This window comes from Chroicocephalus ridibundus, chromosome 4, assembly GCF_963924245.1.
Source record: "Chroicocephalus ridibundus chromosome 4, bChrRid1.1, whole genome shotgun sequence".
In the NCBI taxonomy this organism is placed as follows: Eukaryota; Metazoa; Chordata; class Aves; order Charadriiformes; family Laridae; genus Chroicocephalus; species Chroicocephalus ridibundus.
In genome coordinates, this window is record NC_086287.1 from 53,556,920 (window position 1) to 53,573,189 (window position 16,270).

The following is a 16,270-nucleotide window of genomic DNA, read 5'->3' on the forward strand; positions in this document are numbered from 1 at the left end:
GTTTCTAAGACAACAAAATTTAATTTCTAAGGTAAAGCATGAAATACACAATTTACAATCTCAAGGATTATAAAACTTTCATAAAGTTGAAGACTGAAACTACTACCCTTCCAAGTGGTATTTACTGAATTAACATTGGCTCCATACAGCTTTGCCAGCCTGGGGCAGCACTCTGCAAGTCATTCGCATGATCAGTGATCTCTGCCAGGATATCATAGACACTGTTTGTTCTGATCCACCGGGAATATATCCTCTGGACAAAATGTCATCTGTCTTTAAAGCGCTGAGTGAGTAACTACATTGTCTAGAAACACAAAGACAAATCACCTCTGGACTCTGAGGTAGGCCTGGAGTTGCTACAGGACGGGCTTTACTGACAAGAATTAGCTACTCCACAGAAATAAAACCAGCAAACGAAGCAACAAGAAATCTTACCAAATGTAATAAAAAGCCCTGTAGCAGGAACAACACCAAGAACACAAACCAAACAATTACACAAACAATTGATCTAGCTTTGAAAATAACCCTGTTCTGGGTAGGGGGCTGGGTCAAATGACCTCCAAAGATCCTTTCTGAACTAAATCTGTCTATAACTCTCCGACTGTACCTGCTCTCAACGAACCTGCTCTGGCAGGGGGGTTGGGCTAGATGATCTCCAGCAGGCCCTTCCAACCCCTATCATTCTGTGATTCTGTGTAATTTAAAAACTACAGATTATGCTTTTTAATTCTTTAAGTCATCAGAAAAACAAGCACTCGTCCTGAAGAGATGTCCATTCCCACACTCAAATCATAACGTGGCACAGACCAAGTAGTTGGTCCCCATGATAAAGCCAGTACTCGCCAGCAGTTACCTCCTCCCTGGGATGGGAGTTCCTGACATATCTGGGATAGGTAATACTCTGGGAAGATGCCCATCAGCTCTAACACTGGTCTCCTGTTTCCACACATTCCCAAACCTACTTCACATCTCCATGTGTGCAGAAATTCCTCTGGGCCTGTAAGCATGTGTCCTCAACTTTAAAAGCTGAACTCCTAACAGCTTGGGAAATCCATCAATTATTTAAGCATACTGATATTATGCATTGCCCAAAATTTTGCTCTCATGGATATATAATCAACGAGCTAACTGCAGAGGATCTATCTGCAGGGATATTTACTCTCACCTTCTTCCTTATCTGCTGTGCATTTGTTATTACTTTACCCCATACCCAGAAGCCAAGCTGACACTGTTAATGTTCTTACAAATACTCCAGCAAGAAGCTGAATGAAGGCATCATTAATGTACAAAGCACTAGGGTTTTCAGAGAAGCAGTTAATTAAGTGCAACTGTTCAATTGCAGTCATGCTGATTTGACAGAAATGATAATTTAGGGCCAAAATTACAGATGCTGGCAAAAGCAGCCGAGGAAAGAATTTGGCCCTGCTACGTTCCAGCCTGACAGTCACAAATGGAATTCTCTGTGTGCTCGGCGACAGCCGTGCTGAACCCTCTGTCAGCGCGAACAAGGTATGGGCCACACGCTGGTTAATAACTTGCAGAACAGACATTTCTGCTGAAGTCAGTAAGATTGTTTTCAAAGCAAGTCTGCACTGGAGTAACAGAATTGGGGCCCCGCTCAAAATTACCCTGTGAATTTCCTCCCTCCATGGGCAAGATGTGCTATCACTTGGCAAGCTGAAGTTAGTTCCGTCTTTTCAAGCTGCTTCTATGTCGCTGTTGGATCGGTAGAATGAACGGAAATGGAGGAGGAACTGTGAAATGAATTGTCCCAGAAGGTGGTGGTACTTCCAGGCCCTGAGGACAGGTTAGATACGGCTTTCTTAAGAACTGGCTAGGGTGAAGCTAAGCCAGCTTGGTCCTGCTGCAGTGCTGGTGGTTGGACTGGATGATGCTGGGTTTGGGTTCCCCTCTCACTTTGTATTTCTGTGTTGTCACAGTGGCTACTGAAGTGAGATTTATAAATTTCCACCCCTGCAGACTAATGTTATAGTTAGTATTACAGACTCCTTTGCACTTGAGGTGGAGAGTTCAACTACAACATGCAGCCGTGTTGCACAAGCAAAGGCTGGAGTCTGCGGCATGTCTTCCCCTGGCTCTCACAACACAGAGGAAGGGGCATTTCCATGTGGAGCCTGACGGAAGATGGGACGAAGCCTTCCCATCATTTCCTCAGGATGACAGACACTCAGCCGTGCCAACTTATCCCTCAGAGCTAGAGGGGTGTGAGAGCCAAGAGTCTGCAACTTGCTTTAATTCCTACCTCACACAAAAGAGAGTAGAGAAGGCTACTAGGATGCTCCTCCTCCATGCCATGATCCAGCAGGAGGAGGAAAGGGCAGTTTTCATCCTGCTATACTTACTGAGCATAGAGAGTAAGCCATGGTCTTCCCCATGGAAACCATCTCCTCAGCTTTGAGCATCTTTCTTCTCAACTATGAGTTGTTTTGGTTGCACTTTATGCTACTGTTCTATCATAAATGGACCAGAACAGATTAATTAATGGCCTGATCCAGACAAGAACACAAAATAGAGAGATGTTAAATAATACAATAGCAAGATTATAAGCAAATTATTGACCTTTTCAACTGAGTAAAAAAACGTTCTAACAATCAATTATCCATTTATTCAAGCACATACCGCTTATCTGTTAGCCTTCTGTAAGCTATTTATGAATGAGATTTTCTGCAGCGTGACCTTTATTCTGCCTTCTGACACCAGGGGTCAAACTGAGAAGAGCAGTGATCTCAGTCCACAGAAATCAGGATGTTTAAAGGGATATTGCCATGATAAAGCCTACCTGAACTTTTTGATTGGAGACTGCTTTTCCTGCGCAGTTGCAAGGTGCCCAGAATAATAAATGGGAAAAACCATAATGTTCCAGTTTGTTGAGAACCAAGTCATGAAAAAAGGACAGTCAAAGGTCTCATACGTGATTTTGACAAACTGCGTGGTCCCGACCCAGGAAGAAGAGACGGACAAAATGATCAGAAATCTCCAGATAAGCTTGAGAAATGTGGATGTGCAGGACTGGCATCGTGTCTGTCCTTCAGCTTCTTGGCTGCTGCTCTCTGTGTGCGTTTGTGTTCCTTCTTCTCCTGGAAAAAAAAATAAAAATAGAAAAAGAGAAGAGTTGCACACATTATGAATGCATTCAAAACAATTCCTGGCAAAATCTCCCCTTCTGATCCAGACACAAACCATCCCTTGCCTTCTCCCTGTAATTCCTCCATGTCCCACAACCACTGAAATCCTGCACAGAAATACTTCAGTAACACCGTCTCTGTCATTTCAAGGGGAGAGGCACAAAATGCAAACACAATACCGAGGCCTGAGGTAACAGCGTTACGGTTAAGCTGTTGCCACTGTTTGCTTTATCAGCCCTTCTTTCCTTCTCTCAGCCAAATCTCTAGAATAAAGCTACATCCTCCGGAACCAACTACATTATAAAGTCAATTACTGTGCTTGTGTGTAACACAAAAGCTATCTGAGCCTGTACATCTGAAGCCAGAACAAATTCTTATTATTCAAGATTTTGACTCAAGAGTAACTTTTTTATTTACTAGCTAGGAGGGGAAGAAGAAACACTTTGGTGGTTTTATATACCCAAGTGGAGAAAGGCTTTTTTCAGCCAAGTTAGTGTATTTATGTTTTTGAAGTTAAAAAAGCAAACTGGACAAACCTGAAGCTTGGCATGCCTAGAAATAAACCTCTACACATATGCAAGGAGGAATCAGAAAGTTGTGGTTCCCCTTTTTTAATACAGTACTTTTCAGGTCTAACCTGCAGACCACTGCAGATTTCCTAACGGAAGTGCAGAGAATTTAATCTGAGTGGTGACTTGCTCTCCAGACACGTCTGCCAGAGATGCCACCCACGAACCTTATTTTGATTTCACAGATCCCAGCTGAAAACGACGTCTGGAACTGCTGCGTTGGATGCTGAGGAGCACTAACGCTGTTGCTCCATGAGCTCATGTGGCAGCAAAGAGCTCCAGCCATTTACCCCATCAGACCATAGCACATCAGTCTGACAGAAGAATCGGGAATTCCTTCTGAAAATCATGACCTGCAGCTATTCTTAGCTATTACTATCAATTATCGCTCACATCAACACATGATATGATATACTATATGAAACAATATAATTGTTGATGTTAAGAGGAGCTATAGATCCATTGCGGTGAGAGCACATACGCTGTCCTACATTCAACTTAAATGTGAAAAAGGTACCCTTTCAGACTCGGGTTTGAATTTCCTTTTTTATTACTGTTTCTGCTACAGCCATAAAGAAATGTCAAACAGAGGTTCCAAGTTATTACGTTAGACCAACAATACATCTAAAAAACGATTCATCGTAGCAGGGAGCGCATTTGCAATCAAGAATTCTGCTAACCAGGACATGGAGCTTTTTGTAATTTAAGTGTATACTGTACTATTTTTCCTAAAAGTAATCAGTATTCAGTGGCTCCATTGTTTAGTTGTGGATTAAGAATTTAAATAAAATTACAGGTTTATTAAAAACACGCAGAGGATAATCAGACACAGCTCTGAAAAGGCAAGCATCGTTTTAGCATTCTCTTTGGCTGCCGAGAGAAAAACAGATATTTTTATGGTGCTAATAATGACTGACATCTTCTATTAAAAGGTAAATTACAGTTTATTTGCAAGTTAGAATGGCTTAAAAAGAACATATTATGTAACATCCACTTGCGGGTTTTCCTGCTAAGCAAAACTACCAGGCAATTAGTCTTTCTTCAGCTAACAGTTAAAATAATCACACAACGATAGAAGACTAAAGCAACTTTATCCGTGCTTTCTATTTCTCAATTACCAAACAAATATGCAAACTTCTGTTACTATGCATGACACTCCCATTAGCATTTGACTTGTATTTTATAGACACAGGTTTGAATGTTAGGGAAAGGCACAGAAATCAACACTTGTTGCAAGTCCTACCTTGGATTTAAAGACCTATGTACGTTTTAGCCCGATTAAATGTACAGCGGGGAGTTTTTGTAAGTGATTAATGGGTAGGATTTATCCCATGTAATGTAGTTAGCAAATAATTGTGTATTCAGACTAAATACGTTGTCTAGGGCCCCTTTGTATTTAATGATAATGGACAGGCATGATGAGAAGGCAGCTGATTTCATCCTCGTATGTATCTAAACCCACTGGAGGCACTTACTTCGCCCTAGACTAGATATTTACATTCAAGTGAAATTGAGATGGATCCCCAGCCAAAGTGACGTAGTAGCTTAACGGTTGCTTTCAAATTACATGGGATGCGCACACCTAGATCTTGGCCAAAGAATCAAAAGGACAAGGTAAGAAATATCTTTTAAAATAACGACAGAGCTTGAACTCAAAGACATGTGGCGAGTAGCCACACGATTCATACTAAATAGGTTTCAGAATTGCCAAGACATGAAGCTGGGGCTGGACTGAGCTAGAAAGTAGCACTTGTGTTCGGATATCGATTGATATGCTAACGAGGAGAAAACAAATGGCTCAGCCAAAGTAGTTGGTAGATAGCATTTTACAATTAGCGAGGTAGTAGAAATCCTTAGTGTCTGCACTTTGCTTGGTCTGAAACAAACCAACACACTTACCCTGCCAAGAGCACAGAAACGATCTGAGAACTCAACAAGGATGAAACAACAGGGAAAGAATGCAGATGCCACTGCAGATGACACATGGAGATGACACTGATCAATGGCAAACTGTGTTGAAAGGCAGCAAGCAGAAATATCCCTACATAGTCCTTTTGTCTACAATATAATGCTTGCTTGTGATGTCTCTGTCATAACAGAAAAACTTTTTGCTTTCATTTTTGAGAAGAGTGAGATGAGGAAAACCAAAATCTACAGCTTTTCTTCTGAACTGTTTTGACTACTTAGCAACTACACCCTCGAAAATAATATTCTTTGTATTTGTTTACCTACTCGTCAGGTCAGTCCTACTTAGACCTCACTGATGAGAAGGGGAAGATTAGGATAAAAATGGAAATTAAAAAATGGAAAATGAATGTTTAGAAGAGTATGATGTCAAGGCACTACTCTCTTCTCAAGGGGACTAAAGTCCCCTCTTAGAGAAGATGGTTTCTGATTTTGGATGTACCCTAGTGCCAGCATGCACAGAGTTATTTCAGCCTGATATCTGCAAAAATGAGAATAAATCGGTTTTTTGGTATCTTAGGTATGATCTTTACAGCAAAATGCTGTATCATCCACTCCTTGTAGCAATAATCACCTCCAATATTTTTCTGAGGGTTTCCATCAAGAGAGTACTCCTGAAGTACGAGATCCCTCCATTTTCCAACACAAGAATAAAATGGTTGGCTCTTGCTGCCATCAGTGATGAAGTGATGAAACGGAAGGTTCATCTCCCACAGTTCCAGTGCACAAGGGAGATCCAACCTGTTCTTCCTCCCCTTTTTGCTCACAGTATCTATACAGACAGTCTTCCAAAGAACTTGGGCAGTTAAATTATTTCAGTCTTTTAAAGGCTCTCTCCTCCTCAACAGCACAATTCAGCAGACTCAAAGGCCTGTGGCCTCATATTGTAATGGCTCCCATCCCATCCCTGCTGGTGATGGATGGACATCACGGTGAAGATGTCTGCGCTCACCATACCTACAGGTTCATTTGAGCTAAACTTCTGCAGTAAAGTGGGTGACACATTCCTGACGGAAGCCCTGATGTGCGGCTGATCGATGATCTGACCTGTGGTGGTCTTCCCTAGATATCCTTCCACCTGTTGCTCCTTCTCTTCCTCTTCATCAGACCGTCCATAGTATGAGCTGAGATTGTCATTGTCTTTGAGAAGGAACATGGCTGGCTCTTAAGGGTCCTGGCCTCTGGCCAGGCTGAAGCTGAGGAAACATAATCACTTTGTAAAAACTAACCTGTGTGCTAACATTAATCATCCTTTCAAGATCTTCTGTGCCTACTGGCCTTACGATTTCTCAGCTATCTAACACATTACACGTACCTACTGAGGTCCAGGCTTTTTCCTCCCATCCTTGCTTCCTTCCCACCTAACCCCAGTTTGCACACAGGTACAGGAAGGACTTTCACGTGGCTTTGCTGTTCGCAGCACCATAAACCAACGTCAACATGCTCGGACTCTGCACCATCTTTGAAAAGACAGACGAAAGAGGCCTCTCTCAGGCATGCCGTGACGCCGGGAATGCGGCTGTTATGCCTACCTGATCTGCTCTGCCTCTCGACTCTGCTGTGCCGACAGATTCCCAAGGGACTTCGATTCTGCAGCTCAAGAATGGGAGCAGCAGAATCTTCAGCAACAGATAGAGGGGAGAGCTGCCTAGTCATGCCTCTGTGTCTGCTGGGGCAGTTGCCTCCTGGCTTGCATTGGATGACAGATGATCGTGAGGCACCTGAGAAGAAAGAGTTTGCATCAGTTTGGCTGTAAACTCCCCTGGAGGAAAGCAGGGCTTTCAAACACTCTGTCAGTGAAATGCATACAAACGATTCAGCGGGAGAAAGGAAGCACACTGCGAAAATCAAGGTTTCAGCTCTCATCAGAATAAAGTAAATCAGTAAGTAAATAAATACTTAACTCTTTCCCCCCTTACAGAAAAAAAGGTGCTGCATGAAAACCAGTCGCTCCCCTGAAGAAATGAGAACCCTGCGCTGCAGTAAATTCTTAGCCCCATGGCTCCATCCATAGGGTCTGAACAGGCAAAGGAATTTTGTACTCACGTGGGCCCCTTCCTGAGCACTGACACTGAATCAGGCAAAAGGAGAGGTCACCATTCTCCCTCAGGGTGGAAAGGAGGGCTGAGGAACCACTGCCTCCCAGGGTCAGCGGTGACAGTGTCTCCAGAGGAGAGCGTCCCCTCTCCATCCTCCAGAATGATCCTTGAGACTCTTGTATGGAATGAAGTCGCGGCCACTGACAGGTCTTTTGGAGGAAGACTTCTGCTAAACCATTAAAGATGCCAGTTTTAAGCCTCTGTGTGCACCAAATTAGAATCTCCACGTCTTCAGAGAAGTTGCTTTTTCTTCTTCTGCTGGGTGCAGACAACACCGAGATGCTGCATTTCACGCAGAGGCTGTAGACAAGGCACAAGGCAGCAGGCAAGACCCAGGTCCCAGAAATAGCAGTGGCACCAGATGAAAAGTTTGCCTGTGAGAAGGGCACTGCATTTAAAAGTAAGAGCTTGAAGGACTGGATTAAGAACCAGAAAACAACAGCAAAGATCGCAGTGCTGGAATCTGGCAGAGTGCGTCTGGTGATCTTGCACGTACTCCCAAATTTATTGAAGGGTGGCTGTGTAAGAGGTCAACACACAAGCAGCACAAGAGAGTCCTCTTCTCAGAAAGTCAAGATGTCAGGCCATTTTGGTTAGTATAAATATGAGTTCGTGGTCAGTTGAGATCCCCCACCGCTTGTTTTGCTGATGCTACGTCAGCCGATCATCTTCCCTAACCTTATGGAAGACGCATATACCCAGAGCAGCCTTGACTTGGCCTTGACTGACCTTGCCATGACTTGGAAGGATTTAATTTGACAATCAATCACACCTATTTCACATTGTAAAGAATACAAAAATAGACACAAACCTTATGTGTAAGGTGCCAAATGTGCAACAAATACGGCAAGACATCTCAGAGGGCAACATTCTTTGTTTCAACATGAGCCATTCCAGTACACATTGTGCAAATAACTCCATGCCAAACAACAACAGAAAAGTATACTCTAAAGCAAGGACTGTATTAAAGATTCAAGAAACTATGTACTTCAAGTCAACATTCTTTTACCAGAGGAAGTTCAGAGGGTTCGTATAACCTTCAACGAACTATGAGCTATGCTTGATTCACCAGGTCTAACTACAAAGATCGCAAAGGAAGACATGTATAGAATATGGGATTATACAGAAAAATCCTCTCTCAGACTATTTAGAGCCTCCAAGGCCAGTTTTTACCCACCATGTAGGCAAGTGATTGAACCAGCAGCTAAACCCCTAGAGATGATCCTTCTCAAAGATGCTCTGTCCTTTCTCCGCTGTTCAGTATGAGAGAACTCTGACACAAGGAGGATGCCCAAGTCCAGTTCCCACCTTCCCACATAGTTCTACAAATCCAGTCGATGCAGTATAGAAGCCACAGTCCATGACAGCAGACCCACAAAAGTCGACTTTGAAGGATTAAGACCTATATGATGCCTAAGTACAGTATCATCCCTCTTCATTTTTCAATAAGCACAACTCTCTACAGAGCTTTTTAGAGCCTACTGGCTATTTTCAGACCTTTAAAAAGCTGTTCACCTTCATATATTTTCTTACTAATGGAGAAAATCATGATCTAACCATGCAACTCCCCCCACGACTTTGTTCTACTCCTTTCATAACTCCAAGCCTTACTCCTCCTACTGGTAACAAACAAGGATAACATTACCTACTTTGTAAACATCTCACAACTGACTCTGAGGTTGAAAAGTTCATTAGAAATGGCAGCCCTGGGCCATTCACCTGACCAGAAGCAGCAGAACACCTTTGACAGCTGAGAGTTAGTTCCAGCCTCCATGAAATTAAGACAATCAGTACTTTCGGGGCTAAATCAAAAAGGTACTTAAAAATTTTCAGGTCCCCAACTTAAAGAAGCTTTATTTTCAGAAAGCGTTTGTTGACTGCCTGTCCTGAGAGAATCAGCCATTAAGATGCCTCGACCCAAATCACTCCTCACTTTGATATGCATCATTTAAAGAGATTTCATTAAGTTGAAAGACACATGCCACATCTCAATTCAGATATAATTTGGGGACAAGATCAAGAATCACATTACACTCAGCAGAAGCCTAGCAGATGATCCACAACCAAAATTTCAAGGAAACCTATTTTTCCTCATATGCAGAGAGAGCTCTGAGTTATTTATATCTGGTACAACAAAGCAGCATCAATCTTTTCCTGTATGTTGAGAAATTCAGTAGTTGAGACCAAATCTGCAATTCACAAGATTGCATTTAATCTAAAGTCACTGCTTGATTTACTGAATTCTTTTTCCCTTATGCTTGAAAGTGATCGGATAGCACGGCAATTTATCAATATTTCATTGTTACAGCTAGAAAGCCTGGGCCATCTAATGCTACTGAATCTGAAGATATTTTAAGGATATACTTGGACAGGGAAGGTGAACAGATATATGCTGGGCTACCTTATCCAAAGCTGGTATCAGCAGCAAGGACAACAAATCACCATTTATATAGTACAGCAATGAAACCTCGCATGTGTGCAAAGTTACCCCACATGAGAGGAAGAGAAGGCAGAACTCATCTAACTCTGGTTCTTTGTCTCACGCAGCAATTACCAGCTATCAAGGAGAGATCCACTATGACCCTCCACATTTAGAGGGATCAAGAGCAGCATTTTCCATTGAACTTCAGTATACCTTCATAAATCTCACACGCTTATGGGGACCTCATGGTCTTGGGCAGTGAGAGCATGTCCTCTCCAGACAGGACAACAGCAGGGTGCTGCCACAACTTGCCACGTGCAAAAGGAGAAGCAACTATGTACTAACAAGATTCTATAATACACCTCCTCCAGAGCAAAGGAGTGACAGTGCTTGGGTTGGATTCATTTGACTTATTTTAGATGTCAATCTTAGGATGAGAAAAAATATGCCCTGGGACTATCTACATCTCCCTATGACTATACAGAGAATCGCAGAATGGTTTGGGTTGGAAGGACCTTTAAATATCATGTAGTCCAACCCTTCTGCAATGAGCAGGGCCATCTTCAACCACAACAGGTTGCTTAGAGCCCCGTCCGACCTTAGTTTGGACAACCATCCTGAGCAGAGATGTTAACACTGGGTAGGACTTTTTACCTGACCTTCTTTTAACCTGAATAATCGATGTAAGAGGTTGCACAGATATCTGTAACTCGCTGTGTACAGAAGCCTCATCCAGTTTCTGTAGACTGACACACTCAACGTTGAGCATGAACACAGTTTGTGGCTTTAGCAGAGATTAATCACAGGCTGCGAATGAATCTACATTTTGGGCATTATTTGATATTCTAAGGGAATGCTACTGAAGAGATTGGGAAAACAATAACAGGAAAAAAATAACCTTACCAGACTGCCAGATCTTGCTGCTAGAAGTGTTCTTTCATTACTTGGAGGTTATAATCGAGTGTCAAAGCAACACTCAGCCCATGGGATTGACAAAGGAGGAAATGGAGAACTGGAAAGGACCACACATGATTGTATCAAGCACATTTTAATGAGTCAAATCCATCTGGATGACTTTTCGTTATTGGATAAAAAAAAGCCCATACTCTTTCCCATTTTCCATTATTCTGTTTCAGCAAATCTTTTTTGTTGCCCTGCAAATGTCAATGCTTTATAGCATAAGAGGTAAGGCCATTTCTACGCACATGGAGACCAAAGGGAAACCAGCAAGGGGAAACCCTCACTTTCCACATGTTTTTAACAAAGTCTGTCCTTGTCTTGCATTAATTATTATATATTTATCCCAGTGTAGTTCAATTTAGCAAGGTAATCATGCTTGTGACTACCCTAAATGACATGATTAATATCACTGAAGTCCCTGCCTTTTCACATTCCTGAACACCATTCTGAGTCCCGGCTGCGGGAGGAGGTGACCACAGTGGCTGCTGCCACCGTGTCCATTCAAATCAGGAACGAGCAGCACATGCCTTGTCCTAACAACCATTTTCACCATCCATCCATAACCTATGCACAGCTCCCTTGCTCCTTGACCCTCTGAAAGATGCGATACATGACTTGGCACCTTTTATTCATATACAGATTTCCATATGCAGCTGACACAGTGAGAAAATACATCCTCACCTTGGTTCAAAAATCAAGTTGTTATTTTGCAGGGGGCTTGGAGAGAAGGGATTATGCTTTGAGGTTCATGAACAATTCTTTTCAGATTATCTTCATGTATGTGATATATTTAGCATGTGACAGCAGTGCAGTGCTTGGAATACAAAAAAACCCCCATGCCATTTCATCTGAGACAAGTCTTCTGGTCTCAAAGTTGTTACTGAAAATGGATCAAATGGGCTGCGGGTAAAATAATCAATGCAACATAAAAATGCAGCCCTGAAAGTAATTTTTATGGCCAGGTCATCACAGAATCGTCTTTTTTTCTTTTTCCTTTCTTTTTTAACCAACTGCCCTGATGGAAATTTAGAACCTCTCAAACAGGTAACTGAATTCCCTTCTGAAAGCCATATGTGCATTGGTGACACTGGATTACCGACACGAAGTGTTGGCTTATTTACAGACAGCAACATCTGGCTTGCTGCTACGTGTTAAAATACATAGTCTTTTTTTTGATCACAGAACTAAATCAATGGTTAAACAGGTGATGTAAATGACCTGGACAGTTTTTTCATATTATGTTCCCAAAGCCCTGCTGAGCAGTGGTCACCTGTGGCTACCACTGGAGTCAGGAGAGAGACCAGCTTTTCCAAAAAGGTCAGTCAAGGCACCTACAATCTACCTGTTACTCATGCTGTATTAAAGTATGCTTATTTTACTGTGTCCTCAAAATCTCAGCTCCTAATACGTCATTGCTTTTGCATTGACAAAATGATGTCTTCATGCCACTGCCGCAGAAACAATTGCTGGGTTTTGACAGATGGATGGAGGTAGAAGCCAGTCTGGTGTTATGTGGAAAGTACGTCAATTGAATGTTCCTGCTAAATTGGGCCCCGGTGAAAGAATTGACAACATTTCCTTTACACTGTTACCTGTTAGAGAGAGCATCCGTGGCGATGACGGACTCTCTCACACATCACAAGCCTATTGTTTCCAGCAGCCTGTGAACACGCTTAAGTTGGTAACAGTCGGTTCACGATGGTGAGGGCTAGAGACTTTTGCAACGAAATCCTGGTCTTAATGCCGCGCAGTAAGGAGAAGATGATGCGAATTTCGTGGCCGGGGAAATATGGGATGCACATGGCCCTATAGGAAAGGGGACCGAGTTGCACTGCTATTGGTAGAGGTGAAGAGAGCTTATTCTGTCCATTTTACAATAAAACCTCATTAGGTTGGATTAGCCATGGCTTTAATTGGATTGTTTGCTACTGTTAGCACACAACTGGGGCCTGGGCTATCCGACACCATCAACCCAATGGCGAGCTAGGCCCATAGCTTATTTTATTTCAGCCAAAGGGACTGCCTGTAAAATCAAATCCTGCCCTTCCTTATGCTGGTGTAAACCCACAGCAACTCAGTACAATCAGCAAAGCTGTTTTGGGCATACACTAAAGTACCTGAAGATAATAGCTGAAACGGGAAGTTAAAATTCAAGGGAAAACTCTCCCCAACTTTTAATGAGTTCAGAACTAGCAGTTTGACTCAGGACATAAAGCCGTAATTACATTTACTAAAACCGAGCAAACAAACATTAGGGAGGCTGTCTTCGCAGACAGTGCGCTCCACAAGTTTGAGGAAGAAGAATCTCTTGTTCAGTGAAGAAAAATCATTTCACCACGTCTCAGACCTTTAGAGACGATGTTCTCCATTTAAACACGTCCTTCCAAGACACTGCAATGGTCTCTGTGTATTAGAGTTATGCATGTATGTCAACTCGGAGTAACGCCTTATTCGTTTACTATTTTCTTGTTCTAGAAGTTTTTATGTTTGAAGGGGATGAGAAGGTTACAACAATTTATTTTTTTTTTTCCTAGGGGAAAACAAGATTTTCAGATTTTAATGAAAAACAAATGACTCAGTGATGGTATACAGCATTTCTCTTGTACTATGATTAACTATTGTCAAGAGCAGAAAGCAAAAAAGCAGATATTTTTGTTGTAGTTTAACAGTGACATCCATCAGCAATTTCTGCCAATTATCCCTTCAGTGTCTGTACATAGCTGTTCACTCCAAATCAGCAAACAGCAACTTCACTCGCAATTAGAAATCTCAACAACTTCCACGTGCCCTCCTATCCTTGCTATAAAGTGAACAAAGAGGCAGCAGAGGAAGAAAATAACTTAAATTTCACATCCTATAACTAACTTAGTGCCTGATCAAGGGATGTGTCACTCTACACCCTTGCACCTCATTACCCTTCCAGATGAGCAGTTCCAGCCTAACTGTCAGGGGAGGAAATCCAGGTTAGACAGTCAAAAAAATCCTCTTAGGTACCAAATCTCCCCCACGTAGCTTCCCACCTCCCACTCCTCTGACCCCTGCCAACACTCTGCACTCTGGATCGGAACCAACACAGCAATGGCAGTGCCGCCATCTCCCTGGTGCACCACCCAACTCTGGGGAAAGACCATCTTCACATCCCACATCACATCCAGGGAGAAGGAAAGCTCTGACTACAGTGATCATTAAGTGCCTGAAAATTGGTCTCACAGCTGAGACAAATGACAGACATACCCATCAGGGATGGTCAAGGTGTATCTGAGACTGCCCTAGAGGAGGGATGACACAGGTAATTTCCTGAAGTCACCGTCCAGCCCTGTATCTCCTTGGCTTTGTGATGGTAACAGTGTTGGGACCTAGTCATAGAATCATAGAATTGCCTAGGTTGGAAAGGACCTTTCAGATCATCAAGTCCAACCATCAACCTAATATTGACAAAAAACATCACTAAACCACGTCTCTAAGCACTACGTCTACCCGTCTTTTAAATACCTCCAGGGATGGTGATTCAACCGCTTCCCTGGGCAGCAAGCCCCAAATCCTAATTCCCAAGGTGCTAACTTCTCCTGATTTAAGATCCAGACAGCCGAACAATAAGGCCATGGACCTGTAGAAGTATGTCTGCACCTCCGTGTCCAGCCAAGCTAAACCTGTGCCAGCAAACGACTCCAGATCATGGGGACTGATCCAATCCCGGCTGCAGTTCCTGGGAAGACCAACTGATTTTAGTTGGCTTTGGCTCAGCCTCCAAGGAGGACGACAGGGGTACTTCCAAATCAGACTACTCCATGAGGAGGAGGGAGCTGGACCGTCAGATGTTTTTATTCAGATGAAGCCAACGCATAAGTGTCTGAAGGAGCAACCCCAAAGGGATGTACAAGCCTTTGTCCCCTTATTGCAGCTCCAGAGCAAGGACTTTATTTTGAAGTTTTGCTAACATAAACATTCCCGATGAGATCACCTCAATAATATCTTCTGAATGAGTCCCTTAAACACACATTCAGAGGGATCATAGAATGGTTTAGGTTGGAAGGGACCTTGAAGATCATCCAGTTCCACCCCCCCTGCCCTGGGCAGGGACACCTCCCACTAGACCAGGTTGTTCAAAGCCCCATCCAGCCTGGCCTTGAACACTATCCTTCACTGCAACAGATCTACACGATGTTCTTTTCCCCAGATACGCTTGACCTCCCAGCAACTCAAGCCAATCACAGGATTCATTGGCCTGGGATCAGACCAGCTTTTCACCACCTCAGCACTGACTGAGCAGCAGATAAACACAAATCATTTGATTCAAAGCTGCACACCATCCCATTAAAGAAAACCTCTGTTACAAACTTCGTAATAAATTATACCAGACGCGCCTCCAATAGTTTCACAATTTATACACTTTACTCCAAAATAAAAGGTTATGAATCTCTACAAAAAAATCCTTTGAAAGGGAATCTTGTCATTGCCAAAATTCAGTGACATTTCCAAGAAGAAACAGACATTCTGAGTTAAATTCTTGTTTTTACTTTCGCTGTAGTAAATCAAGAGTAGCTTCAGTGAAAGCCATGAGGCTGCTTTGACATAAAGTTGTGAAAGGAGTTTAGACCCAGGACACTCCAGAAATCACTCATATGCATCTCATTATTAAATAATTCTGATACACCTTCTACTGTCAAGAAACACTGCAATAAATCCAGGCTGGTTCATGGGTCTCCTAAGATCCGAGCGTAAAAGCAGTCAGCACACTGACACAACTCAATATCAAACTGCTTGTATTTATCTCCTCCACAAACTATTGCCTCTCCTGTTTGATGGGTGCCTCCAGAGAGTCATTCATTCCAGCTCCCTCAGATACCAATCTTGGGAGATGAATCACCTCTCAGAGGTGTCTGGCTCTCCTGCTGACTCCAGGAAGCTCTGACAACTTTCTTAGTACTTACCGAGGCTCACATTTAGATGCATCCGGATGAATCCAAATCTAACTTTCTCAGGCTCAATCCATGGCAGTACATGCGTTAATTTTCTTGCCTGACTTAGAGCCTAATTAAGCACATTTGAGGAAGGGTGGGTTAAAAAACATTCTACAGGTAAGCAGCTGGGGCAAAAGTGAGCATTTAT

General features: G+C 42.8%; 1 protein-coding gene across 3 annotated transcripts in view; it reads right to left on the bottom strand.

Moving 5' to 3' along the window:
• Nucleotides 1-16,270, bottom strand: part of SLC35F4 (solute carrier family 35 member F4) — a 121,433-nt gene that overhangs the window by 17,082 nt on the left and 88,081 nt on the right. For 2 of the 3 annotated variants that reach the window (XM_063332853.1, XM_063332854.1), the window contains exons 2-3: nt 7,213-7,401; nt 2,801-3,098 (exon numbers count right to left, since the gene is read on the bottom strand). In XM_063332853.1, the coding sequence (XP_063188923.1) occupies nt 2,801-3,098; nt 7,213-7,401 (487 nt within the window). The remainder of the gene's footprint in view (nt 1-2,800; nt 3,099-7,212; nt 7,402-16,270) is intronic. The other variant, XM_063332855.1, reaches the window with a different exon arrangement.